Raw genomic sequence first — 26,462 nt, 5'->3', positions numbered from 1 at the left:
CTTTCCTCGGCAGCTCCGGATGACACAGTTTTTTTCCTGCGCTTCTTTCCTCTTAGGCGGTACAACCCACTAGAGCAGTGGCCGCGCAGCTGACCGAGACCTCCAAAAGCTTCTCGCATTGTACATGCGGCCTCGGATCGTCTTGGCCTGGCCTGACATTGGCCTAGAATCCAGTTGATGAACAGATCGAGCCTACTCGTTAGCCGGCTGCGGCCGGCAGCTGCACCATGCTGCACCACGTGGGTTTGTTTTGGTTGGTTCCCTTGCCGCAGAGCGCCCGGTTTCGGAAGCGCGCTTTGAAAGCGTCTTAAAAACCTGCGTTGCACGCCAACTCATTGGGAAATCTTGGCTAGACTTAAACTGCTTCTAGTGCACGTACGTTGAAATCGTTCAATCACAGCGTTTTTAAATACCCTGCGTACTTCTGTGTTCATCAAAGCGGCTGACATGAAAGGTCTCGTGGCTAGCGCGTACGTAGTGCTTTGGCTGCTTTATGAACCCATGCGGTCATGTCTAGTCAGTCTGCTTCGTACGTCTGCTTTCCTTCTGCATTTCGTCTGCCAGAATTCGTAACCTTTTTCTTCTTCCCTTTCGTTGCAGTCAAATCGCCGTTATGACATGCACGGCTGTCACTCTAGCGTGGAGGCGAAAGAAGAGGAAGTCCGTGCGCGCTGCGTTTCGCCGTTTTGCTCAGTATTCCGGAGTGGGTACGTGCCGATATATCACGAGGATCTTCATCTACATCTGCGCCGTTACGCCATTTTTCTTGGCACCAATCGACCAGCCGTTGGTCCTGCTGAGCGATCGAGAGCTCTCCCTTCAAAAGGACAAGTTTGTTGAGTGGCTCCTGACCAAGTGCGCCCTAGGTAACTTATATATACTTGTTATTCGTTATAGTGTCGGATCTAGAAAAAATATTTCCCGGTTACCTCGGAAATGCGTCTGCACATTGGGTTGTTTGGGCCGTTCGTTCCATACGATAACAGTACTCGGCGCACGAAGTCTTTGGCCATAAACTAGTTGGCACTGCCTGGAAGCAATGAATATGCTAGCAAACCAGTCATTATTGCAGGGATTGAAAGGCTCATAGTAAATTATTATTCTCGCATTATTTCATTTCGTCTGCTGATATGCATCAGTGGCTACAATTCTACATTTTCTTTCTTTTTCAGTAGTACGATTATGCAGGTTTATTTCATATAAACGGACAGTTCCGATATAGTATAGATTGAGCTTTGAGATATGAGCTGTGTAGGCTGTGTATCTTTTAGTTCGCAGTCTGCATGCAAAATTTATTGTAATTATAACCATCCGTTTATGTTGTCTTTTGAAAACTGTGACCTATGGGGATCTTTAGTGGAGGGTTGATTTCTTTTGGGTATTTTATCATATTAGGCAAGGCTATCGGCTTAGCTGATTATGCACCTTGAATTTGGGAGTAAGACGTCGGCCACATCTGCCTTTGGTTTCATGGTGACATATATTTTAAGTGTAAGTGTCAGATTTGAAGTCACCTGCATACTGCCCATATTTGAAAAGTAAGCATGCCATTTGTTCATGTGCCCTTGCCGCAGGCAGCTGAATCCCGACCATGACTCAGGTTAGTGCCACCTTACCATCAGAAGCACCAGAAGAGCGCGCTGCCCCTCCTGAGCCGGAGACCAAGGGGTAAGGCATTCGATTTTGGCGTTAAAAATGCGATACAAATGTTTTCCGGAGAAATCTGCTAGAGGAAGCGCTGGAGGGTTTCCGCGAAAGAAAAGTTTGTCATCCATCTTAATGCATCAGGCTCTTGCGAAGAAAGACATTCATAGATATTTTGAAAATCCGTGAAAGTCCATGGAAAACTTGGAATGTTTCAGGTTGTAGGTTCCTCTTTGCAGCTGTCTGCTCCAGTAACATGGACAAGAGATTGCCTTTGTTGAGGATGTAGAAAAATGTAACTGGCACATATACTTTTTGGCGCTACTGTTTTAGCAGACTACTGGGAAGACCACCAAAGGCAATACTAATTGTGATGCTCTGCTCAATGAAATTGTGTGATGGCCTCTCTCCCTCATGTAAAAAGGTTGTCGCAGTGATGCAGACGTACATCTCCAAGAAATTTCACGCATCGGAGGGACATTACGTCGCATACTGATCTGAACATGCTGCGACCAGATATGGCACCCACCATATGCAGTGCGCACCTTTTCATTTTTGTCCTGGTGTTGTGCCAAACATATTGGCTCAATTTTTGCACGGCTATTTGGCTTGTCGTTGCTGCAAATGGTACCAGAGAACACGAAGGATAAGCAAAGAGAAAGCGCCTTGTCATCGTCTCGTTCCCCTCACGTTCTCTGGCGCCATTTGCAGCCATATCGGCTAGAGCTTTCTGCTGGTGTAAGTGCGTTCCTCTGCATTGCACATTTGCCCAGCTCATGGTGGTGCACCACTTATGGTTAAAAATGAAGACAAAATGCTGCAGGCTGGGGCTTGTCTCTTGCACATGACTTCGTTGCGGGAGCGATGTACATGTTTTCCATGTTGTAAGACAAGCAAACGGTACCGCACGTTCATGGAAGAGGCACAAAAAGTGGCTGCACCACCAATTCCGTTGCAAACTGAATCATGGGAGGTTAACTTTAGCTTTACAGTTATGAAAAAGGTCTGGTCGTAGAGGATCAGGAGTGTCAAAGATGTTGATTTCAGCAGGGGCCCCAGACATGTACGAGGTTGTCCGTTAAAGTAAGGCGAGAAACGATGCTGATGTGTGGCTTTTTTGTGTGTGTGAGTGTGTATGTATATATATATATATATATACGTAAAATGCTTGTTGTCCAGGGTCATTCGATTCTTGCCAGTAGCAGCGGTCATCGGAGTGGTAGTCTTGGTGGCAGGCCTTGCCTTGTTGCTGCTGTCCACCCGTCAACCCCCAATGAGGCTGCGGACAGTTGCCTCAAACGATAGTGGCCCCACTGGCAGACACACCACCACCAGAAAGTTACCCTCAAAAATCCCCCACACCAAGCCTGCACACAAGGTGATTAAGCCTGCAAGTGTCCTGGCGAAAGTCAGCAGGCCCTACTTGCGTCGTACGCTCAGGTTTGTCGTACTTTCTCTAAACCTTTCTGAATTTGTTTGGAATGATAGGCTTACTGGTGTCTGTTGTCTCCCCTGTGAGCCATGCATTGGTGACCCCAGTGACAGTGCTGGCTTTTTTCCCTTCTTTATATCTTTAATGCCAGGAGAAGAAAAACCCAATGAAATAGTCATAGTGTACCATGGAACATTAGCTGTCCTGGTACCATGCCCTGGGAATGCTGTCAAGTTAGTGGGTGGACAAGATGAGTGGCTTTTGTTAGGGCTAGCATATCCCAAGATGGACAATGTAACGCCCCTGATGGCGCATGTTGGAAACTGGCGGCAACATTGCGATGAAATAGCCAACAGGGTGATGTGCGCTTCAATGCATGATAGGGCCATTGTGCTTAAAGATGAGGCTTGAGAGGCCAGGAATTTAGTAAGAGTTAAAAGTTTCGATACCCAACTCTGCTCCCGTTTGTAAAAATGTCTGTTGCAATGGAGAACCAATAGCTCTGATAAAGCCGAAGAACTGCACGCAGACTACATGGTTGAATCTTTCTCTCGTGAGCCAAGATAATTGTTCGTGCTGCTGGAGAATTGGTGCTCTTTTTCTTCATTCCGTTATCATGCTTTTGTGCTGCTTTCTGTTCGTGCAGCATTCATGTTACTTGCTTTCATCCGCCAGTTGGCAGACGTCCAGTTGAGTGTCGGGTGAAAGTGTTACTGGAAGTCGTGAAGACTTGGCTGATTTAAATTTCAACACTTCAGGTTTCTCTCTGGAAAGCCCCACCTGTCCGGCACAAAGTACAGCGAAGAAAACATTGTCGACTTCATCGTCGGTCAGTTCCGCAAGCATGGACTGGACACGGCCGAGAAAGTGCCCTACCGCATTCTGCACCAGTATCCCGACCTAAAGAATCCAAACAAGGTAGACCATCGTGTCTGTTCGTCGAGATATTTTGATGTGTTTCTTGGGGCTGATCATGGACACTACACACAGTAGTGCAGTCACACGAAAAGGGCATCTCCGCATTTTGTATACGATAATGCCAGGTGGCGCTTGAGCAACATCTCTTGTCATAGGCACATAACTACTACACCAAATCCTGCAATTTTGTGGGCGTCATGTGGTGTGGGAAACTGAATGCCGGGAGATGCAAATGTTTTGTGGGAAAGAAATATTAAGGGATGCGAGGGATGCCCCCTCAGTTTTCTTTCTATTTTTTATTAGAATGGTGTGTATTCAGTGGGACATTATGAACCACTCTGCAGGAGGCACCAGTGGAAGCTTTTTCTTGCAGTGCGAGAATTTCTGTGTATCCCATGGCTCTGATCGTTACTAACACGCGGCCGAGTCTTGTTTCCGTTCAGCGCATTCCTTGCATGCATGTCTTTGCAGAAAGCTTTCAGACTAGTTCAACAGACAAATGTACCGATAAAATTAATCAGTGTAAGGCATCGTTGTACTCCATTCAGGTGCAGTTGGTGGACGCCGAGGGAAAAGTGCTGGATGAGGCAAAGTTTCAAGAAGACCCTGTTCCAGGTGACCACACCCACACTGTGGTGCCTGGCTACCTTTCATATGCACGTCCGGGCACAGTTGAGGTGGGTGCCTGCTGAAGTGTCTGACAAACCAGGCCTGAAACACTTTGTAGTCAAATTTCTTCGGTTTTGCCCACGTAGGAGATGCAGAACTGCTTCTAATTATGCGGTGTCCCATTTACAAGAGCTTAATGTGTATAGGTGCCTTATTCTTTAAATTAATGGAGGTTGTAGCGTCATCTGCATTGCCAACTACAAGCTGTCATTATCGTTTCTTCGACTGTGTGGCTTGGGTCGCATAATAAAGGACAATGTGGTCTTGTCACTGGCAATGATGGGACACTGTAGCTATTGCTCTTTTGACCCACCTCTTTCTTAAATAATTATAGCTGTGACACCATGCTGCACCAGCCTCCATTGCTCCCTTCTGAAGTTAATTGTATCTCTTATTGCCATCGTTTAGAAGTGGTACTATCATTAACATTTGCTGGCATGAAATTTGTAAGCAACAGTGAATTAATAAACCTGATCATGCAGTAGGAGGCATAAAGACAGGCTCTACTTTCAAGAAATGTGCCAGTCCTATGCAGTCCACAGAAGATTCGCAGTAATGACTGTGACATTATTGGCTTGAACATTTCTTTTTTTCTTTAATTTAATCTTTCTTGCTCGCGTTCTGCGTGAGAAGTTATTGTTCATTGTAAGCAGTCACAAGCATATTATAATCGAGGGCAGATACCCGCAACATTCACGTAAATAAAGTGTCATATGTGAGAAATAGTGTGCCGACCGCACTGTTTAGTTGGTTTGTACATTTCACGTTTTGCACACCAGGGAGCATAACGGGACTCACGAATTCAGGTGACCCATGTGGTTTTACATGGTGTATTTAGAGCACCTTCTTTAGCTCCACAGTTGAGCATTGAGTGCAGCTGATACCGGTTACATTCAGCATAGGAAATAAATCTGAGGCAGAAAAGAGCTCACAGCAGCTGCTATTGCAAAGGCTGTGATCTTGGATCGTTCACATGTGCTTGAAAGTAATGGTGGATTGCCTGATACCCTGAGAGAGCACAAACAGGCCGATATGGCCCATGTGCTTTGGGAATGCCAACGCCACGAGGAAGAAGGACCAGGAGGAAGGGGGAAGACAACAGCAGGACCCTCTGAAGTGGGGCGCCTTGCTGAGAGATGCCAAGGCGCCCCCCTCAGCGAGGCACCCGAAAACCAGGAGTGAGCCGTCCAACGGGCCAGGGCCGTTGCCGAGGATCTCGGAAGATTTTCCTCGGGTGATGGACCCCTGGCAGCCTAGCCCCAGGCACCAACAGCAATAACCGTTGGACAAATAAAGTTTATTCCTATCCTATCCTATCCTGAGGCACGAAGTAGCTACTTTTGCTGGCCAACATATTGCACATGCAAAAAGGTGGGATTCCCATGCCGACATGTTGAAGCCTTGCACACACAAAGCACATGCCTGAACGTCTCTCTTGCAAGCAAAGCATTGTTCATGCTCCACGAATAGGCGCTCTTTTTCTTCGTTGCACTCTGACGAATTTGTGGGAGGTGGACGAGGGCATCTAATATCTGTGCTAATAGCCGGTGACTTTTTGCAGGCAGATGTGGTGTACGTTGGCTCTGGCACACACAAAGATTTGGACCTGCTGGAAGCCAACAATATATCCGTTGAAGGTCGCATCTGCCTGGCACGATACGGTGGTGGGCATCGTGGTGGAAAGGTATGTGCTTTTGCGTATACCGCGAGGGAATGTTTCAACACGGAGTCCCCCACGCTACTTACTTTATTAAAGGTAATTTAAAGCACAGTGCTTTCTTCACCATCTGTGCCATGCATTACTGCCCCTATAGAGGCCTGGCTTTCCGACTGATGGTTCGAAATCACATAAATTTTTTTCTCTTTCATTTCTTTTAGCCTTTCTGCACGATTACATCCTGCTTAGTAAGCTGTACCTCAGTGTAATGAACGTGGATATAGCAAACTAAATTTAAAATGTTTCTTGTTGATATCAGTGCGATGACAAATATATGGTTACAATGAGTATAGGATATAACGAATATAGTTTCATGTTGAGGATGACTTCGTCATCACAAGGTTTGACTTGCATGCTTTTATACATCAGTGGCACAGCATGGTAAAAAGCCCAGTGCGATTATGATGTCGCATACTTACCTGGTGCAAGAGCGTTATTCTCGGCTGTTAATTTTTGAGTACATTCCTTTCAGTGGATGCTGATTGCCTGAGCCAGCAGGCGGAACAGCCATCGCTCCAGTGAGGCATTGCGCCTACTGACGTATCAGGCATAAGTGAAAGTATTCCCAAAAGCAATCTTCTGAGAATATGGCTCCTGGTCCCTCCTGTGACCATGAACGCCGTGTGTACACTCTGCACCAGTATGGAAAAGAATAGCTAGTGTTCAAACACCGATCCTGGCAAACTTGCAAGGCACAAGATCACTCACTGCTGTTTGCTACGTTGCTAGTTTTCGTGTCGCAGAATCCTGCTTCTTTGCTTCTTTTTACTCCTAAGAGCATTGCTATGGCATTGCTGTGGACGTGCGGTGAACGTGTGTCGCCATGGTTGCCGTGACAGATCACCGTGTGCCAAGAACGTGGCGGCGTTGGAACCATTCTCTTTCTGGAACCCTCCTTACCGAACACGACAAATTTCTACCCAAACTCTACTATTGTGGACGGCTCGGCGCTGCAGCGAGGGGCCCTGTTCACATTTGCTGACCCCGAGACGCCTGGCTACCCGTCAGTTGGTAAGCCTGCACCCGTCTCGGAGGCCTTGTACAGGTGAAACGAAAATTGTAAAAGCGTTTGTTGGCCCACTCAACCCACTTCACGGAAGCTGGGCTTGTTGCCCGTATGCGATGCTAGAACCCCGTAAGTGGCGGCACATTGCAGTCTGATGCGCATGCATTGTGTGTTTTGGAGCAGTGACATTGCACGATGATGCTTGATGAAGTTGATGGTGACCTTGCGATGTAAATGTTGATGACAGTGACGGCGATGCTCATGATGATGAGTCTTCTTTCAAACGCTCTTCGCATCAACAGCCATTGCTAGATGGTTCTACTGAACATTTTTTGTTGAAGTGGTTTTGACATCCATTTATTGCAAAGAGCATAGCATGTACGGGGAGATTGAATTATGGATATATACCTAGAAAGATACAATGTGACCCAATAATACAATGACTGGAAGAAACAGGAAGTAGATGATGTGCATTTGCGTAAGATACATGGGGCGGTCAATTTTAACCTTTATGGCATTTTTAAAAATCCCCTGTCGGGGATAACATAATTCTAGTCCCTGGGCTGGATTTTGCAGGCATTATTTGCACAATAAATCGAAACACATATTCAACTAATTAACAAAGATTTACTAATTATATCCCAAATTAATTAATTCACAGCACATATGCAAATTTATGAATTGTAGCTGGTGTGCTTGCAAGGTGTATTGGAATTAATTTCCAGAATGACACCAGTTTGGAGATATGTGCCATCAAACGTGCCTTAAAAATGCACTGTTGTTTCACTTGCTTCTTTAACAAAGTAAATCAAAATGCATTTTGTTAAAAAAGTTAGTGGAACAAGCACGAAAGTAACTTAACGCCCATGTATTTTGTCCCACTCTTGGAGAAATAGTATCTAGAAACTGATGTTGGTCCTAGAAATTCATTTCAAGTGGATACGTCTTTAAAGTAATTGAGATGTTAATTAGCGAATTCTTATTAATTAGTTGAAGATATGTTTCGATTTCTTGTGCTAATAATGACCGCCTCTTCAGATAATCCAGCTCAAAGAGAAGAAATATTTCCTGTCATAGGCGACTATTAAAAATTCTGTAAAACATAAAGATTATCAGCCCATATATTTAAGATTTAAAAAAATTATCTTCAATTACTGTAAAAAAAAAAACAATCTATGTTTTTGATTGCAATGCAGCAAACTTCTTTCTGGTGGGCTCTCTTGAGACCACATAAGGATCTCTCCATTTTGCATGCAGTTGAACCTTGATATAACAAACACGGATATAACAAATTATTGGATATAATAAGTGAATGTAATGTTTTCTGCTTACATTGGCATGCAATTAATATATGCTTACAGCGAATGTCGGGTATAACAAAGGCGTTTTCGTGCTGGATGCACCTTTGTTATACAGTCAAACCTGAATATAATGGACCCGGATAAAGCTAATTATTTTCCGTATTGATGCGTAAAACTTATTGACTGATACTCACGTAAGGTAACTTTCTCATGATGAACTGGACATTAGATATCTCAACTCGGGTGTGCCCGCTGCCAACGCCATCAAGCCCTTGAATGTGAGGGACCGCCTCACTTGATGCTTCAGGGCGCTCTGTCTGGACTGGACGGTAGAAGGTATACACTGTATACACTGAAGGTATACACTTACCATTGACCGTGATGGCGTCGTAAAGTTGATACAGACCTCAAAAGTTTCTGCATGCAGTGGAGTAGATGGTATCAACACGAAATTTCTTAAGGGAACTATTACTTATTCATCTATAATTCTGAGCGAAATCTTTGCTCCAGTCACTTCAAACCACCATCCTTCCGAATGATTGGAAGGCAGGGATGGTGATCCACGTGCATAAGTCTGGCAGTCGGTACTCCCCACTTAATTACAGACCTATATCCCTAACCAGCGTTCCCTGCAAATTAATGGAGCACATAATTTACTCACACCTTGTTTCATTTCTCAAGTCAAACTTATTTTTCACCCCCTACCAGCACGGATTTAGAAAACACTATTCCTGCGAAACACAGCTTTTGTCATTCACTAATGATTTATTCCAGGCGATGGATGCTAACGTTATTATTGACTGCATTTTTTTAGACTTCGCCAAAGCATTCGATACTGTTTCACACGAATTACTTTTAACTAAATTAAGTAACCTCAACATTGATCCTAACGTGCTTGCTTGGATCAAGTGTTTTTTGTCTAACCGTTCCCAATTTGTTTATGCTAACAAATACTTTTCTTCCACTGGTCGAGTAACCTCCGGTGTACCGCAAGGCTCGGTTCTAGGACCATTATTATTTTTAATTTACATTAATGACCTCCCAGACCAAATTAAATCATCAATTAAGTTATTCGCCGATGACTGTGTTCTCTATCGTGTCATTTCTAACTCTGGCGACTGCGATACTCTTCAATCAGACACTGGCATAGTAACATCATGGTGTGCTAGATCCCAAATGAAGCTCAATTTTAATAAATGTAAGGCGATGCGTGTGTCCCGTGTTGCAAGAAATACCACCCTTCCTACGTACAATATTAACAACATACCTGCAGAAAATGTATCGTGGTATCATGGTATCTTGGTATCTACATTACACACAATCTTACATGAAACATTCATATAAATTACATTTACGGTAACGCTAATCGCATGCTTGGGTTTTTACGGCGTAATTTTTCATCGGCAACTGCAGCTGTCAGGTTATTTCTGTACAAATCCTTAGTGAGGCCTAAACTTGAATATGCATGCTCCATTTTCGACCCTTTTACTCTAAAGCTAAAAAACACCATCGAATCCATTCAAAACCAAGCTGCTCGTTTTATTCTTTCGAATTATTCTCGTCATGCAAGTGTCTCATCAATGAAACTAACCCTTGACTTGCCTAACCTAGAGTTACGTCGTAAATACTTTCGCCTATGCCTTTTTCACAAGATTTATTACTCTAACGAAACACTTAAGGATCTCCCCGCCATCATATATATCGTCACGCACAGATCATCGTTTTAAGGTTGAAGTTCCAACTTGTCGCACCAACGTTTATTTTGATTCCATTTTACCAAGAACGACGAATGACTGTAACCGCCTCCCTGCCTCCACCACTGCCATTTCTGACGCCACAAACTTCAAGAATATTGTTGTTAACGAATTTGTTTGTAATAATCACCACTCCTCTCTGTAATGCCCCCGGGCCTTGAGAGTATGACAATAAATAAATATACACAATTTGGTTCATCGAGGGCACCAGCCTTACGGCATCCTCGAGAAACCGAACCGGTGTGCCCTGGTGCAAAGATGATTGGATAGAATGGTGCACCACCCTGGTGCACCATGTGTACACCGGTGCGGTTTGTTGAGGATGCCGTTTAATGACGCTGAGAAGCAGTTCAACACAAAAATAAAGTAAATATTACTACCTACTGTACATTGTTTCGTATTCATTAAACGGATTCCTCTCTTGCTTCTTTTCTCCACTGGAAATAACAAATCTGCATATACTGACCGCATCGCAAGACTTCATTTAGGTTCATTACAGGCAAGTTTGGGTTTATCAAGTTACCTGGTATATTGAACTGTCTTTAGCACATAACCCTGTGTGTTGTAACCAGCTTTGGCTCTAATAAGGTTTGACTGTAGTCGGATAGGGAGCCAGAGAGCTGGAATTACCTGTTAAGACTTTCATGCTGTGTTAGATCGCATTCCCATTCGACACAATCTGCTTCCAGATGGAGTTTATCGTGACACCAATAGCAGTGAACTGCCCCAGATCCCGGCCCTCACAGTCACCTACAACTTTGCTAGGAAACTGCTGGAGTGAGTACTAAATTGCCTGCTCAATGTTTTTTTTTTCAACATGGCATTTAGAGGGCTTTCTTGGCGATTTTAAACCAGGACTAAAATGACTTGTTATGAAGTGTTGCTTTCAGTAATCCAGACTGACGAAAGCAGTGTGGAAAGAGCATATCATTTGAGACAGCTAACGGAAACATATGTGCATTTTTTTTAACATTCTGGTTTGTCCTTCGAACGCACACACTCACTACGTGGTCTTGGGAGGCGAGACTTCCCGAACTGGACCTGGGAAGCTAACTGGCGACCCTCGACCAGGCCCGGCGAGCCGCGATCGCCAGTGGAGCCCTGTCAGAGGGAACCACCCAGGAATAAACCGCGCAACGGTTTCTGCAATAATAAAGTTCCTCCTCCTCCTCCTCCTCCTCCTCACTCGATGCTATTTCCCAATTTGTACTGGGTTTTTCTATTGCATTCTTGCATCGTTTAAGCAAAGTATAAGCCTCGTGACCCCTTAACTGCTGAAGAGGAGTTGTCCTGGCATTGTAATTTTGACATATAAATAAATGTTACACATGTTACACAATGCCTTTTGCTAGTTTTTCTCAACAAGAGCATTCCTGGTATCACAGAAAGGCAGTGAAATGCTGGCTAGAAAAACGAAAAAAGAAAAAGGATCTGCACTTCTTTTAAATTTTTATGTAATTTCTCATGGCAGTTGAGGGGCTAAACTAACAATGCAACATTATATTTTCAAGCAGCTGTCCATAGAAGCAACAGAAGCAAAGAGCAATCTATGATGTCATGTTCTCTTAGTCGAGAAATATGGTGTAGAGTCTAGAATCTAAGGAAAAGGTGGTTCTTGCAGATACCGTTGTAGGCTGTTGGTACTTGACAAAAATTGAGTCGTAGTTGTTTTAGACTTGCTTATAACTTGTGTTAGCCAATTCTGCAAGGAAAGCACTTAAGTCCACGTGAGGTGACAACAAAAGCTCGCACACCGTGTGACGACATTATTGTAAATGCCGGTTTGCTCATAATAAGAACAAAAAAAAATTAGGCCTGAAGTTGTAACTTTAGGGTGAAAGTGTCTATCAGCTATGGTGCTGGTGCACTTGTATAATGTATACCATACACTTTTATAGCGTGTACTGCCTCAGTTTCTTGCTGTATGTCTGTAAAACCTGCTTTGGCAGGGATGGACATATTTTGGGACAGCACTGTTGAAATATAAAGGCAATCTACATTGAAGGTGTGGGTGCATTTCACCAAGTGTATGATCTACACTAATGAGCAAACTAATTTATTACAGTTGAAGTTATATTTAACGAAGTGATGACCACGCTCGAATTACTTTGTCAAATCGGGAAGTTCGTAAAATCGAGAAAGGGATTGTTCGGTCCTTCGAAATCTAAAATTGTAACGTAGCAATACCCAAAAAAGCTACCACAGCATTGTATTTGCCGCTAACGCACGCCTGCACATGTGAAAAGTAACGTGACACTATGGCAGGCTGCCGATATGCAAAGAGGCAGAGAACGAATGCAGTGATTGTGCGAGCAGGCCAAGCAAGAAAGTTGCGAGGAGACAATTAGTGCCATTTGTTGCATAAACCATGAAATAATGAAAGCAATGACTGCCATCCTTAGCGGCATCTTGTATGTAAGAGCGCTACCAACTGTTGAGTCCACTGTTCTGTGCATGGGCTCAGTGGGCAGCCTCGTAAAAATAAAGCTCGGACCCTAACTAGGATGCGTAGATGACTAGGGCGTAGATGTTTTAATGCAATAGCATTAGAGCACACACTCAAATCAAAACCCGCCTATGTCAAAATTAGAAAGAAATCACCCCTTTTTTTACCAATTTATTTCACAAATATCTTTTTTTAAATGGGTTTGGTGGCCAAGTTAGCTTCGTTAATTCGGGTTGATGACAACAATGAACTCTATGGGTACCTGCCAGGAAAGGTACCCATAGAGTTAGATGGGGAACTTCGTAAAATCGGGTTTCGTTAGATCGAGTTTTAACTGTGCCTAATATATTTGACCTTATTGATAATTTTGCCGCAAATGTAAATATATGACATTAAAATCGGCTGTTGTTCAAGCATTGTCTCATTGCCAGAAGCCCTTAGCAACAGCCTCCAAATTTTGGTCCTCGCATGTGCCGAGTTTTACTTGAAGCATTTTAGAGCAGTGATGGTACATACTAGACTACATGTACAGTGAAGTTTAGAGAAAATCCGGTTATTTCGAACATTGACGAAGTTGGGAATCCATAGAACATGTCAAGGTCACTACTCAGAGAATGAATTGAGGCATGTCGGGCCTCCCACCCCTTTTTGTTTGCGCCATGCAGCCAGATGGAGGGAGAAGTTCTCAAACTCAGTGGCGGCGCTCGGCGAACTGGACCCATCAAAGGTGGCAGGTGAGCTGGTTGTTTATAAGTTTACTTGCTGAGGAGACGTTGCTGGGATAGTTGATCGGTTGCTGTTGTTCCAAACGCAGCATACTCGTTGGCACATGGACGATCACAAAAAGCAGACAAACATGAGCGTTGAACTGAAACTGCAAACTCACTTACCATTTATTCTTTTTTTTTTTTTCAGTGTGATAGCACTTAAATGGGAGCTCTCTGGAAGTTTCAGTGTCGGTTGTTGGCAGCGACCGCTGTTTATTCCTTTTCTTGTGTGGTTGTATTAAGTGGGAAAGTGAAGGTAGTGCGAAACAACAAGGATGGAGAGGAAGAATATTTGGCACCACACGGCACTTACTCGTTACTAACAGTTCATGCAAACAAACAAGTATTTAAAAGCAAGCAGAACCAACTACACAGTTGCCGCAGCCCACCAAGAGCCACTTGTTATGTGTGAAAAATCGGAAAAAGAGACGAATACCAAAGGGAAACGAAAACGACACACTGCAGACATCAAAATGCTAAAAGTGATGACCACATCACTCATCTCGTCCTGTCATTCATCACTTTCAACATTTTGACCGTGGATCAGCGACAGCTCGCTCAAATGTCAACCTTGCTATTAAATGGGAGTTCTCCTTGCAGCCTTAGCGTCTCGTTGCCAGCATTTAACTTGAGATTAAAAGTTTTGCAGGGGGAAGGCATTTGGAGACAGATTTTAGTGTGAGCTGCCAGAACTTGAAGTTGAATGAGAGTTAGTTTTTTATACGAGGGCAGGAAGACAGTGATGAAGTGAATGACGAGAAGTGTCAAAGCACAGGTACCGGCTGCTTGCTAATTCTGTTGAATCTTTAAAATGCATAAAACTTGAGATATCTCAAGCTTGCTGTGTTGCTCTAAATGGATGGCACCTTTTCACACCCAACGTAGTGCCTCTTGGCCACCCACGATTGCTATGCATTGCTATGTCAACTATGACTGGATTTTCTGTTAGTACTTCGTATGGTAGTGGCTATGTGTACATCTGATTTTAGTATTTCTTGTAGGCTAGTTGTGAAAATGGGCGCACAGGTCTGGGCTTTGTTGAGTGCTCTGTGTGACTTGCATTGACCTCTCCTAGGAAACTGCGGATGGTCGTGAACAACAAGTGGGCGAGGCCCATCGTCTACGATATCATTGGCACCATCAGAGGCCGCTTGGAACCTGGTGAGTATGCCAGTATTCTGGTACTCAGCGAAGCGTGCAAAATGTTCATATTAAAAGAACTGCTTAGTACAAGTTCCCTTACTTGACTCTTGTTGAATGCAGTTGCTTTAAAAGACATGTAGAATGAATTGGTGTCAGTTCGAACAGAAGTTGATTGTATGAACTGCAGACATTACGTAGAAGTGTTCCTTTCAAGGTCTTTCTTATGCATTGATGTTTTCCCTAATCCCATCTGGTGCAAATGAATTCTGTGTAATCAAAATTCAGTTTCACCACATTAAATTCTTGCATCTTCAGGATCATGAAAGGTGTACAGCTGAAGTGATTGGGCATTTTCAATTTTTCAGTGAGTTTTGTCAACTTTACAGAGTGCAGACTCCTTGCAAGAACTCTACAGTAAAGTCACATATGAGAACATCAGCTATTTCATGTCTTGCTTACTTGGAAAGCACTTATCCAGCTGCCTGAAAAAATATGACTGATGTGAAACATCATGAAAAACGAGCAAAGTGAACCCACTACATGAGGACATAATGATGCCAAGAGCAAATACTTGGCCATCTTCCTTTCAGCTTGTTTTACTAACAGACTTTACATATATATATATATATATATATTCAAGAAGTGTTTCAAGATGTATGCAATGCATTTTAAATATCGTTATTTTTATCTGTGCTTTCAATTTTGATGCACCATTTTGGCATCCGCAATTGTTCTTGCAGCACCTGAGCAGCACCTAAGCCTACACCTAAGTGTTGCGCAAACATCCACAGAAAGGCAGTGTTTATCAGGCATTTTTCAGTAGGCTTTTAGGACGTGTACAAGCACTTCTGAATTTTAGTCTAGTTGAAATTAAGCAGAAGTACGATCAAATAATGCAGAGAATAGATAACCAGTTAACAACAGGTAGAGTGCCAAGGGAAGGAAAACTCTGTCAAGTGTGGCAGAGAATTGGATGCAGTGATGAGACCACGAAATTTGTGGGTACAGTCAGACCTCGATACAACGAGCACAGATATGTAACTAATTATTGGATACACGTAAGAAAATATCAAATTGTGTTCACCGGTGTCATATAACGAATAGCATTTAAATCAAAAGTATTTTCTGTGCAAGATGCAAGTTTGTTTATAACATTGTTTTGACTTATAGAATACACGAAACCCTTGCAGGAAAGAGATAACAGAAGATAGTGGGCAGATGCTCGTAGTCATTTTGTGGCCATAGCCAGTAAACCTGTACAACACTCTGTTGTTGGTATGTAGTAGCAAAGGATGTAAATCCAAATACCAAGCTGCTTGCTGAGGCCGCGGAAATACTTTTCTTTTTCTTGGATCTCATGGTCCACTAATTTTTGACGCCATCTGTGCAAACTTTTTCGCTTAAAAAAGCGCCCTCATGAATCTATAGAACTCCGATTAGGCTGCTGCTGATGATCACGTCAGACAAGCACGTTAGCCAAGTCACTGTACAGTACGGAGCGGGCTTACGCAGATCGGTACAGCATCACGGGTACCCATCACGACGCCTGGGGATTTGGCGCCATCGACCCGTCGTCGTCGACCGCCAACATCCTCGAGCTTAGCCGGATCATGGGTCAACAGCTGCAGCGCGGCTGGCGGCCACGGCGTACGGTGGTGCTGGCGATCTGGGCCGCTGAAGAGATTGCCATCGCGGGATCTTGCGAGTGGGTCGAGGTGAGCACTGGGAGCATTCTGTCAGTTGCACCAGATCCCACTACGCTCTTAAACTTGATATAAGCATCACTCAGCGCCACAGTACGCCACCATCACGAAACTAAGCGAAAAAAAAAAAGAAATTGTGCATGTTGGCGGCTGCATGAAAGTGCATTTCTCACTCTGTATTAGGTTTATTGAAGATATAGGTTTTTCTTTTTCATCAAAGTTATACAGGAACTCAAGTCAATAAGAGTACTGTTTCATTTTTGTAAAGTATACAAACAATTTTTGCATTTCTATAAGTTAATTAACTGTAACATAATTAGGCTGTATTGTTAGTGTAATGGGGGCCATGCGAAATGTATCCTTGCTCCATTGTCGTTCTTGTAACTAGAATCTCGCAGTGGATTCCCTATGACTTGGGAGATAAAAAGGAGCACGAAATAGCAGGGATGGGAAAGCACACAGGAGAGGTGCAGGAAGTACCGCTTAACAATGAAATTTGCCAAGACCCACTACTTGCCAGGTGACTGTAGTTCTTAGGTTCAGACACGTGTACGTGTAAGACATAACTTTATTGCAACAATCAAAACAGGTGTTATGAGAGAGCAAAAACGCCTGCTTTGTTTGGAACGCCCATCAGGTGGCCAGGCTTCCATCTGCAAAAAATGACACTTAAGTGGTACTGCAAGCTATTTTTATTCAAGTTTCCAAGCACTGCATGCGTCATTCTCTTCTTTTTGTTTTGCTTTTTATTCTTTAGGAGAAGCTGCTTCTTCTCAACCGCGGAGCTGTGGGCTACACCAACGTAGACAACTGTGCCTCTGGTCAGTGAATCGCTTGTGTAGCGTACAGTCCTGAAATTCCGCATTTTCAAGAAAAAAATGGTTTGCAGATGTGTGCTATGCTGGGCCAGTTGGTTCAAAATGGTGACAGTAATTTAGCGCAGGAAACGAAGGCCGACTTTTTTTTTTTCCTTTTGTTAAACTTTATTCCTGCTTAGTTTTATCATGGGCGACAGGTGCTCGCAACAATCAGCTCTTGCTGACACGTGTTTGGTTATTTTATCCTATTTATTTGCTCTCGTTGCAGTAAACCCTTCAGTTGTGAGTCGGCGCTTTGCGGTGTGCGTTCTTTTCTCTGTCACTCTTCCCTTCTTGTGCTGTTTTACTGTCAAAAGTTGCAGGCGTGCGCTTGCCCAAAAGATGTGGAATTTCGGGAGCCCGATGTTTCGCATGCATGGCCTCGTCTATCATCCTTTCCTCGCTTTACCTGGAGCTTTTAAGTAACTTCTGTCGACTGCGCAAAATAAAGGTTGGAATGTGTGCATGAAAGGAACAAGCAATGCGTGCTGTGATGACTGGAAAATCACGCTTATCACTGAGATTTTGTTTGCATAGCAAAGAAGCGTTCTTGTCCCCAAGTGGGGTAATTGTTTTTGTATTAAAATGTTTTTTTTTTTTTAGCCTGAAACGGCGACATTTAAGAGTTGGAAAGCTCTCAGTCTATGTGCACCTTTATTTTTAAAATGTAAAATCTCTCCCACCCTCAGAAAAAAAAAATCATCCTAGTATAACTTCACAAAAAGAGAGAGAAAGAGAGAGATGTTGAAAGTGTTGGATCTAATCTACAGTCCAACGTGGAAGCTGCTAATACCGTGTGCTTTCACATTCTCCAGGGATCATGTTCTTTGCCTACGCCTCGCCTGTGCTGAGAAGCTTCCTCGTGGAAACAACCAAACATGTGCGTATTCCTTGTGCGTGAATTCAACACGAATAATTTCAGCGGGAAGCATGCCTGTGAGGACTCGTTAGGAATGTGCAGTGGCTCATATGGAAGAGAGAATGATCACGCAAATGAGGTGACAGTTCAAGCGCTGTGCCGATCCGTGCCAGCATTTGACCAATTCGGTTTGCATGCTGCTTAGTGTCCATGCCTGCTATCTGCCAGCAGCGTCTTGCCATCGTTGCGTTATTAACCAAAAGCATTTGCCTTCAGATTCAGTTCCCATAAATTTAGACTGCACGGGTCTTTCTGCAAACAGATTGGATCTTGCAGGTTTTTGTTGATGCCACTGTTGTGATAGATAACTTGAACATTGTTACCAGTGTTGAGGCACGTTATGTTAATGTGGATCCGTGCAGACCTGCTCGCGTAAACACAAATGCGCCTCTTAATTTGACTGTAATGTTTGATCTTTGGTGATGACTGAAGCATCTGCATGCAGGTCCCATTCAACGGTACCCAAACATTGCACGACTACTGGTATGACTACGAGCATAGCATCTCGAAAACGACCAAACCCCAGTGAGTACTTATGTGGGGACCAGAACTGGCAGTCTCTGAACATTGACAACCTATGGCTTGCACAAGGCAAAATTGTGGCAGCTCTGGTAGTGGCAGCAGAATTATTACTACCACAGAGTGATTTATTATTGCGTGGAACAGTCTGGCATTGAAATGAAAATCGATCCATTGATTGATTGATGTATCAAGTGGGCCAGTACTGTACTGGTATACAACTGATAAAAGTAAAATTTTGCACTTGCTAATCTTTGTAGTTTTTCTGTGCTGCAGCTGTAAATTATATTTGAAATCGTGAATGCAACAATTGAAGGCCAGTCTTAAATATTTATGAAAGCAGCAATAGCAGCCAATGCACTTAAAATTAAAACACTGTTTCATCCACCCCTGTTTCCAGGGTGTACCTGACCCATGGAGGAATGGACAACTCTGCCTTCAACTTCCTTGCTGGCGTTCCTTCAGCTATCTTCACCTTCCGACCCGACAAGGTGAGTAGTTTTAAACCGTAAGGGCTGCTGCTACAGTGTTCATTGAATGATTCCCCGATGACGTGCTTGCAAGAAAGAAACGGGTTGCAAAGTATATTGACTCGTTGATTCGCCCAGTTGGCAATTTATCTAGCAGATAGCATCGTGAAAAAGGCAAAGGGCATGCTGAACGCTCTGTCAAGAGCGGAAGTACGAATTTATTGTAAACCCTTAGTAGCATCTACCAAACCTACGCTGAAATTTTTTCAGGAAACCTTTCGTGGTTCCACTTGACTTACTAATCTGTGCCCACTAATGGACCCACTAGTCCACCTTCTACTTATCCCATGAAATGCACACTTCTAATCAAACACTATCAAAATGTCAGACACTATCATTCGCTTAGACAAGTGCAAAGGCCTTCCTACATGGAGTCTAACGTCCTGTAGGAAAAAAGTGCAGTTTGCTATGTAAATAAATAACTGCTCAATAGGTGGTGTCATTTGACTCTTGCCAACAGCTGCCTCTACCACTACCAGCATGCCATAATATATTTTCTTTGTTTAAGTCTTAAAGTCTTATTGTGATGCCACATGTTGGACACATTTTACAGCACTGTCTTGAATAGTGACTGTGCTTTGAATTATGCATGCTGACCAACTTCACTTCTTATGCATAATCTCAACCATAATAAAATCTACCAACCACTTGTAGATTTTCTAGAACATTAGCAAAATATGCCTGACAATGCTTGCTTTCCCCTGCGACCGATGAAAACGGTCATATTCGTGTCCATTGAATGGTGACAGCCTCTGACCAACAAGAAACGGTTATAATTAGTTAACGAACATTTTTCTGTGCTTCCACCTTGAGAATAGGTGGGGACAATCAGATTCGAGGAACTGTACTAAATTAACCAAATTGTTGCCAGGTCAGCAGCTCTCTAGTGGCAGTGATCGTAAATGTAGAAAAAAAGAAAGCTAATGTACTTATTAATACAGTGCCCCTCTGCAGAGAGTGTTCAAACTGGGCTCCTATTCATCCTACCACACTGCCTTCGAGACGATTCGCCTGTTTGAGACCTGGGTCGATCCGACCTACCACTTTATGGAGGCGTGCACTCGATTCAATGGGATGCTGACGCTGACGTTGGCCGAGGCAGAGTTGCTGCCCTACGACTTCCGCACCGTCGCCAAGGAGATGCAGAGTGGCGTCTCCAAGCTGTCCAAGTTCCGCGAGCAGCTCGATGCTCACGGGGTGCCCCTCGGTGAGCCGGCAGCGGGGTCTGGTGCGCCGGCGTTGAGGCCGTGTCATTTGCCTCTTTAAATTCCGGTGGAGTTTGCCTCATTGCCACGCATGTGCATGCCAGATGAAAAAAGTTTTATGCATCCTTTGAAGTCGTGTGGCCACAAAACCGTGGTGCAGTTTTATGAACGAGAGCCGGTAATGCACTGGTGGCAGAACAGGCGTTGAACACCGCCAGTGTAATGTGGAATGACCCCGATTGTGCTATCGTGTCATCTGTGGGCATCGTAATAATAAACAAAAAGACACTACACATTAAGATGAACATAAGGAGACTTTGGAGAGCTCGACAATGGCTGGCCATCTGTGCAGATCATAGAATTCGTCTTGGCAGAGAGAAAACTGACCAGCTGTAAATGTAATGGCGATGTGTAAGCTTGTGTTTTACCTTATCCATGTGCTTCTTCTTTAGAAGATTCACTTCTCCATTATTGGTTCTTCGTGCTGGTTCTTAAGATGTGCAGTATGGTCTACTATTAAAGAGAAAATCTCATTAGTATTCAACCAACGTTAACTTGAACGTATCATCAACTTCACCAGAAAAAAAGTTGGTATGATGCGTTTCGTAGACCTCCATTGGCAAAAAGTATTGCCGATACCCTTGCGTCAGAGCCGAACTGTAATCTATGCTGAAATATTAATTTGGTGTTCCATTTAAAAATTGCTTATCATTTTTGGTTTCATTCATACATGCTGCATGCAATGTAATGTGTACTGAACTACCTGGGCTCTTCCACAGCCTACCACATGACCTTCAAGGGCGATTCATTTAACCTTGACTGATTAATCCTCTCAGTTTACTGAGATACGCACTTGCTTCGATGGGATGCTAAACTGATGGTCACCTAAACTGACTAGTTATCTCTCTGTTGCCATGCCTCTGTACTGAAAATTTTCAGAAAGCTTTCTTAAACCTCTTTCCTGTTTTTTCAGTGATCTTTCTCATATTCTCTTCCATACATTTTTCTTTCTCTCTCATGCACTGTGCAACTCTGCTTCTGTGCTGAAATGACATTGTTCTGCCATGTTATTTTCTTTTGCAATCAATTTGAACCTTCATGTAGCACATATAGTTGAACCTCCTTATAGCAAAATCACATATCTAATATATTCATTAACACATACTCGCCGATAGTGTAAAAAAAATGCAAATCTTCTATTCATTAAATTAGATAATTCATTATATCAGTGTTAATGATGTTGAAGTTCAACTGTATAGCAAAATATTCTATACAGCCAAGCAAATCTAAATTGTTTGCACTGACATCACCTGCACGTAACAAACATATGCTTGTAACTAATATTGGGTACAGCTAAGGTATTTCTATGTTTGCCTGTTTACATCGCCTTCCTGTGATACATTAGTGCTGCAGGGCAAGTCTGTTACTCACTCCATTTAAGTTGCACTAACTATCTGTCCGGTTTATTTCCGATCCAGACTGGCTGATCGAGGAGAGCTCTCTGTACAGCAAGGCAGCTCAGAAGTGGCACAACTGGCTGGAAAAAGCGAAACTAGGGTGAGCGTCCCTGTCGTCAGCTGAGCCGTGTCAAGTGCTGTCTCGGAACTGATTTCTTGTTTGCAGTCGTTGGTTTTACATCTGCAATGAGCTAGTCTTGCGCAGTGAGCTTGAGCTAGTCTTGGATTTCTGCTAACTGCAAGTTAGCAGAAATCCCAAGACTAGCTCGAGATTTCTGTCCCCTCGAAATTTGCTACAAAACAGACTGGCATTGCAGTTCCCTAAATGTTCCCAGAAGATACTGTGGAATGAAAGTGTGGAATGAAATTGAGCAATGTGCCAATTTATTTCATGGCAGGTTTTAGCTACGGATGTCTGTGGACTGGTTTCTGCAAAGCCCTATTTGAGAATCCGTTTTGGGTTTCCCAGAACCTTGTGCCTTTTAAATCTCAATGTACTCAACCCTTTCTCTGCCATAGACGAGTATGGCTGGCACTGGAATTTGTACGAATACAAATAGCCAACACGAGTACAGTCGTTATAAGGACGAATACCTTGCAGTGTGAACAGCTGACGAGTGTGCCCGTCGACTTGTTTCTAGTTACAGTTTTCGACACTAGATGGTGGTGCTCGTCAGTGTAGGTTAGAGTTTCTGTATATACTACCAAAGATACTTTTGGTAGCACATACAGTAATTCTGATGTCGATGGCATTGTGTGTAGCCTTTCTTTTTATTAACAGGCTGCTTGAGCACTTGCATTGAAAACGTGGCGGGCCTGCATGCCATAGTTCTGGGAAATTTGGTACACTTTCTTCACATTTCGTATGGTACAAAAAAGGTTAAAGGAATACTGACACGCATTTTAGAAGTTGTAAAAATTCCACCACATGGTTTTTGCACATAAAAAAAATGACACTTGGCAAGTAGGAAGTTTTGAAGACATTTCTAATTTGATACAGTCGACTTCCGTTGATTTGACCCTGACGGGACCGACAAAATTGATTGAACTATCCGGTGGGTCGAACTAAACAGGATGCAGAAAAAAAACACGCAGCAGAACCAACGTAACCTGTTGGAATCTACACACAGCGAAGCTTACGAGGCAGCGATCACGCGCGCCTTCTCATCTGGCTCAAGGATGCCCCGGAAGAGGATCTCTGCAATGCGGTGCACCTTTGAATGTTACAAGCATTGTAAGGGTTGAAAGAAGCAAGCTGGCTTGTGGTGCCATATTTTTGGGGTACCCGACCTCCCATGCTGATTTAGTATTGTGTCCGATTGCACTGCGCAAGAAATTTTTGGCCCAGTTTTCCTGAAAGAAAAGAAGCACTTTAGAATCGGGTAAATACCACAATCAGGCACTATGAGCTACAGTTGTTGCTTGAAAAATCCTCCAAGGGCAGGCCAAAAATGGCCATTTTTGACAGGAGATGGCGTGCATTCAATGCAGTCATCGTCCACTAAGCTCCACCAAGACACACGCTGCCACTAAAGGTCACCGAGGTCACCGAATGGTTCGGGCACAGGCCTGTGCTGACTAGTTAAGTTCGAATTATTCGGCAAAGGCCAATTTTAGGATAGAAATAACAAAATGTTTGGGCCCATAGAAATACATGGGCGCCGGCCGGGATCGTGTTAACCGAAGTTTACTGTACTAAAGTTGTTATCAAAATGTCGGACCTGGCATCATCAACATTATCACGACATCATGACAGGGAGTGAAATTTGCCGACGTTGTACAGCAATAAAGTTGTGAAGATGTTGCTTGTACGAAAATAGAGTGCTCCTCGTGTTTCTTCTGGAGCCAGAGTGATGACGAGAATGGAGCGACCCATTGTGTCACGAGATCATCCACGACTTTGGTGCCATAACAAACTGGTTCATAGTCAACTATAACAGTAAAGTATTTAGTATGTTCTGATGCTTGCCAGCATTCTTTGTAGGGTTTAGACTGTTTATCCTTCGCACAATGCAACAAAAAAGGAGCCAGGCTGAGAACATGACTTCGTATAAATGGTGTAGAAGATGCAAAATGATAGGACACGTTTCAAATGTAAGCCAACAAGCCCAACTAGGTGTAGTTAAAATGACACGTTAGGTACTGCCAGATGACCTTTCGAGATTTTCAGGCCATCTGCTTAAGGAGTGCATGATGCCCTATTTGCGGCAGGGAGGACGACCGCCGGCGGGTCAACGACCGCATGATGCTGGTGGAGCGTGCCCTGCTGAGCCAGGCGCCCCTGGAGGGCCGGCCGACATTCCGCCACCTGATCTTCTCACCCCAGCTGGCCAACGCGTATGCGGGCACGGGCTTTCCCGTGGTCCACGACCTCGCTTACCGGGCCAGACGCCTGCCCGTCGCGGAGCAGGAGCCAATCTGGGCCCGCGTGCGGTCCTACATCAACAGGGCCTGCATCGCCGTGCGAACTGCCCGCAACCTGCTCAACCCCGACATGGCAATACCCACAGGAACTCATTTGAACAATACTCATTTGAATGAAACGTAAACAAAAAGGGAAAAATTCTTTTTGGTTTGAGCTCACTATGTAATTTCCTCAACATTCATTCTTTCAACTCGCTTTTCACAAGAGGTATTACTGTTCAGAACAACCGTACCATATGCTTCCAGGTGTGTGAATGTTTAAATCTCGAATTGCTTGTAAGGTACTTTAAGAAAAGAAAAAAAAGGAAATAGGCTGAGCTGTGTTGGTGAATTACCATTCTACAATACCAAGAAAAGCCACTTTACTGCAAGAGGAAGTTCGGCAACCAAGAAGGGATGAAAAAAACAACAAATATGGATGGCAACATCCCCTTGAAGGTCTCGCACCACCTTATCATACCTCATGACATGAATTTTCATGGTGGCTGCTAGGGCTTGTATAACTTTAAATGCTATTTGCATTTTTTGGGGAACTTCCCCCAATCTGCAGCATGGCAGCGCCTAACCTCTCTCCCGCCAACTTGGATCTCTAGGTACGTGCTACTGGGTAAGTATGGCTGCTCTTCAGTGACCCTCTATCATGTCGCCTTCGGTCAGTGGGTATGTGCTGCTCTTCACTAAACCTCTCCGACGCCATCTCGGGTCACTGGGTATGGCTGCTCTTCGATGACTCTTTCGTGCCAGCTTGGGTTAATCGGTATGTGCCACTGTGCATGTGGCATGGATCATCTACAACCTATAAACTACAACCTTTGTCCGTAAAGTTTTGAGACTGAGTCCATTAAAAAAAGATGTGTTTAACATTAAAATCATTTGTGCAGCACCCCTTCAAAATAGTCTCCCTTGCAGTCTATACACAGCTTCCAACGCTTCTTGAGGTCTTGGAAACAGTTGGAAAACGTCTCTTTTGGCAGGGCTGTCAGCTCCTTTGTTGTGGCATCTTGAAGGCGTCCACGCTCCCCATCCAGCGACCTTTTAGGGCTCTTTTCACACGAGGAAGCAGGAAAAAATCGCATGGGCAGAGGTCAGGCGAATGTGGCAGATAAGGAAGTACAGTAATGCTGTGCTTGGCAAGAAATTTAAATTTTGTCACGATGAGAGCAGTGTGAGGCCTTGCGTTATCGTGGAGAAGGCTCCATTGTCCAGATGCCCATAAGTCAGGGCGACGGCGTCGCAGTGTATCACGCAAGTGTTGGAGCATGCGGATATAAAACTCCTGATTCACCGTCTGCCCTTGTGGGATGAACACGTGGTTTATGACACCTCTGGCATCGAGAAAAACTATCAGCATCGTCTTTGCTTTGGCCTTCTGTCGCCGCACCTTTCTCAACACCGGAGAGCTTGTGGACCGCCATTCGGCGCTCTGCCTCTTTGTTTGAGGATACTGAAAACAGCATGTTTTGTCTTCAGCAATGATGCTGTCGATGAATGCAGCATCCTTCTCTGCCTCGGAGAGCAAATCAGCGCTCACTGATGCCCGCGTGTCCTTCTGGTCCTGTGTGAGGGAGTGCGGCACATGAGTCTGGCATTCAGCTTTCGTTTCCCCAAGTTCTCACGCAAAATTTGCTGGAATGTTGTCTTACTAATGTCGAGACCATATGATAGCATGCGGACTGTAATGGTGCGGTCTTGCTGTATGATCTCCCTGATCCGAGCTACGTTGTTTTCATTCCGTGAGGTTGCAGGGCGCCCCTGCCTTGTGTCGTCTTCCACCAACGTTCTCCCCGAAACGACCTTCTTGTGCCACTCGAAAACTCGCACCCGCGATAATGTCTCGTTGCCGTAAGCGTCACGGAGCAGCTTATACGTCTGTGTGGCTGTCTTGCCAAGCTTCACACAGCATTTTATGTTTACACACTGTTCGAGGTGGGCGTCCATCTCTCCCCATTCACTCACAGTAGAATGCGCAGACGACTAGTGACAACGTATTTTTCTACATGTAGCACCATCTAGTGGCTGCCACAGCAAGTAGCGTAAATAGGTCAGGTTAG

At 44.0% G+C, this 26,462-nt stretch overlaps 1 protein-coding gene across 3 annotated transcripts; it reads left to right on the top strand.

The window, feature by feature from the left end:
• The first annotated feature begins 104 nt into the window (after window positions 1-104).
• LOC142588077 (N-acetylated-alpha-linked acidic dipeptidase 2-like) lies at window positions 105-26,458 on the top strand. 3 transcript variants are annotated; one of them, XM_075699537.1, is made up of 19 exons: window positions 105-239; window positions 601-866; window positions 1,575-1,668; window positions 2,824-3,084; window positions 3,835-3,994; window positions 4,543-4,671; window positions 6,225-6,347; window positions 7,220-7,391; window positions 11,131-11,218; window positions 13,553-13,621; window positions 14,730-14,815; window positions 16,310-16,512; window positions 17,258-17,321; window positions 18,173-18,237; window positions 18,722-18,801; window positions 19,196-19,286; window positions 20,280-20,532; window positions 22,009-22,087; window positions 24,199-26,458. In XM_075699537.1, the coding sequence occupies exons 3-19, from the start codon at window positions 1,592-1,594 to the stop codon at window positions 24,533-24,535; spliced, it is 2,337 nt and encodes a 778-aa protein (XP_075555652.1). In that variant the 5' UTR covers window positions 105-239; window positions 601-866; window positions 1,575-1,591; the 3' UTR covers window positions 24,536-26,458. The 3 variants fall into 3 exon arrangements, with proteins under 3 accessions (XP_075555652.1, XP_075555653.1, XP_075555651.1); XM_075699538.1 differs by lacking the exon at window positions 105-239 and adding an exon at window positions 268-375 and having other exon boundaries at window positions 601-707; XM_075699536.1 differs by lacking the exon at window positions 105-239 and adding an exon at window positions 268-375.
• Window positions 26,459-26,462: the final 4 nt, after the last annotated feature.

Source organism: Dermacentor variabilis, chromosome 7, assembly GCF_050947875.1.
Source record: "Dermacentor variabilis isolate Ectoservices chromosome 7, ASM5094787v1, whole genome shotgun sequence".
Lineage (NCBI taxonomy): Eukaryota > Metazoa > Arthropoda > Arachnida > Ixodida > Ixodidae > Dermacentor > Dermacentor variabilis.
This window is presented reverse-complemented; position numbering and strand designations above follow the sequence as displayed.

What these genes read in the sequence shown, in the direction of transcription:
- LOC142588077 (XM_075699537.1), top strand. Translation starts at nt 1,592, where the DNA reads ATGACTCAGGTTAGTGCCACCTTACCATCAGAAGCACCAGAAGAGCGC. An exon ending in CCTGAGCCGGAGACCAAGGG is followed by an intron (nt 1,669 to 2,823) that starts GTAAGGCATTCG and finishes CTTGTTGTCCAG; the next exon opens with GGTCATTCGATTCTTGCCAG. An exon ending in GCCTGGCTACCCGTCAGTTG is followed by an intron (nt 7,392 to 11,130) that starts GTAAGCCTGCAC and finishes ATCTGCTTCCAG; the next exon opens with ATGGAGTTTATCGTGACACC.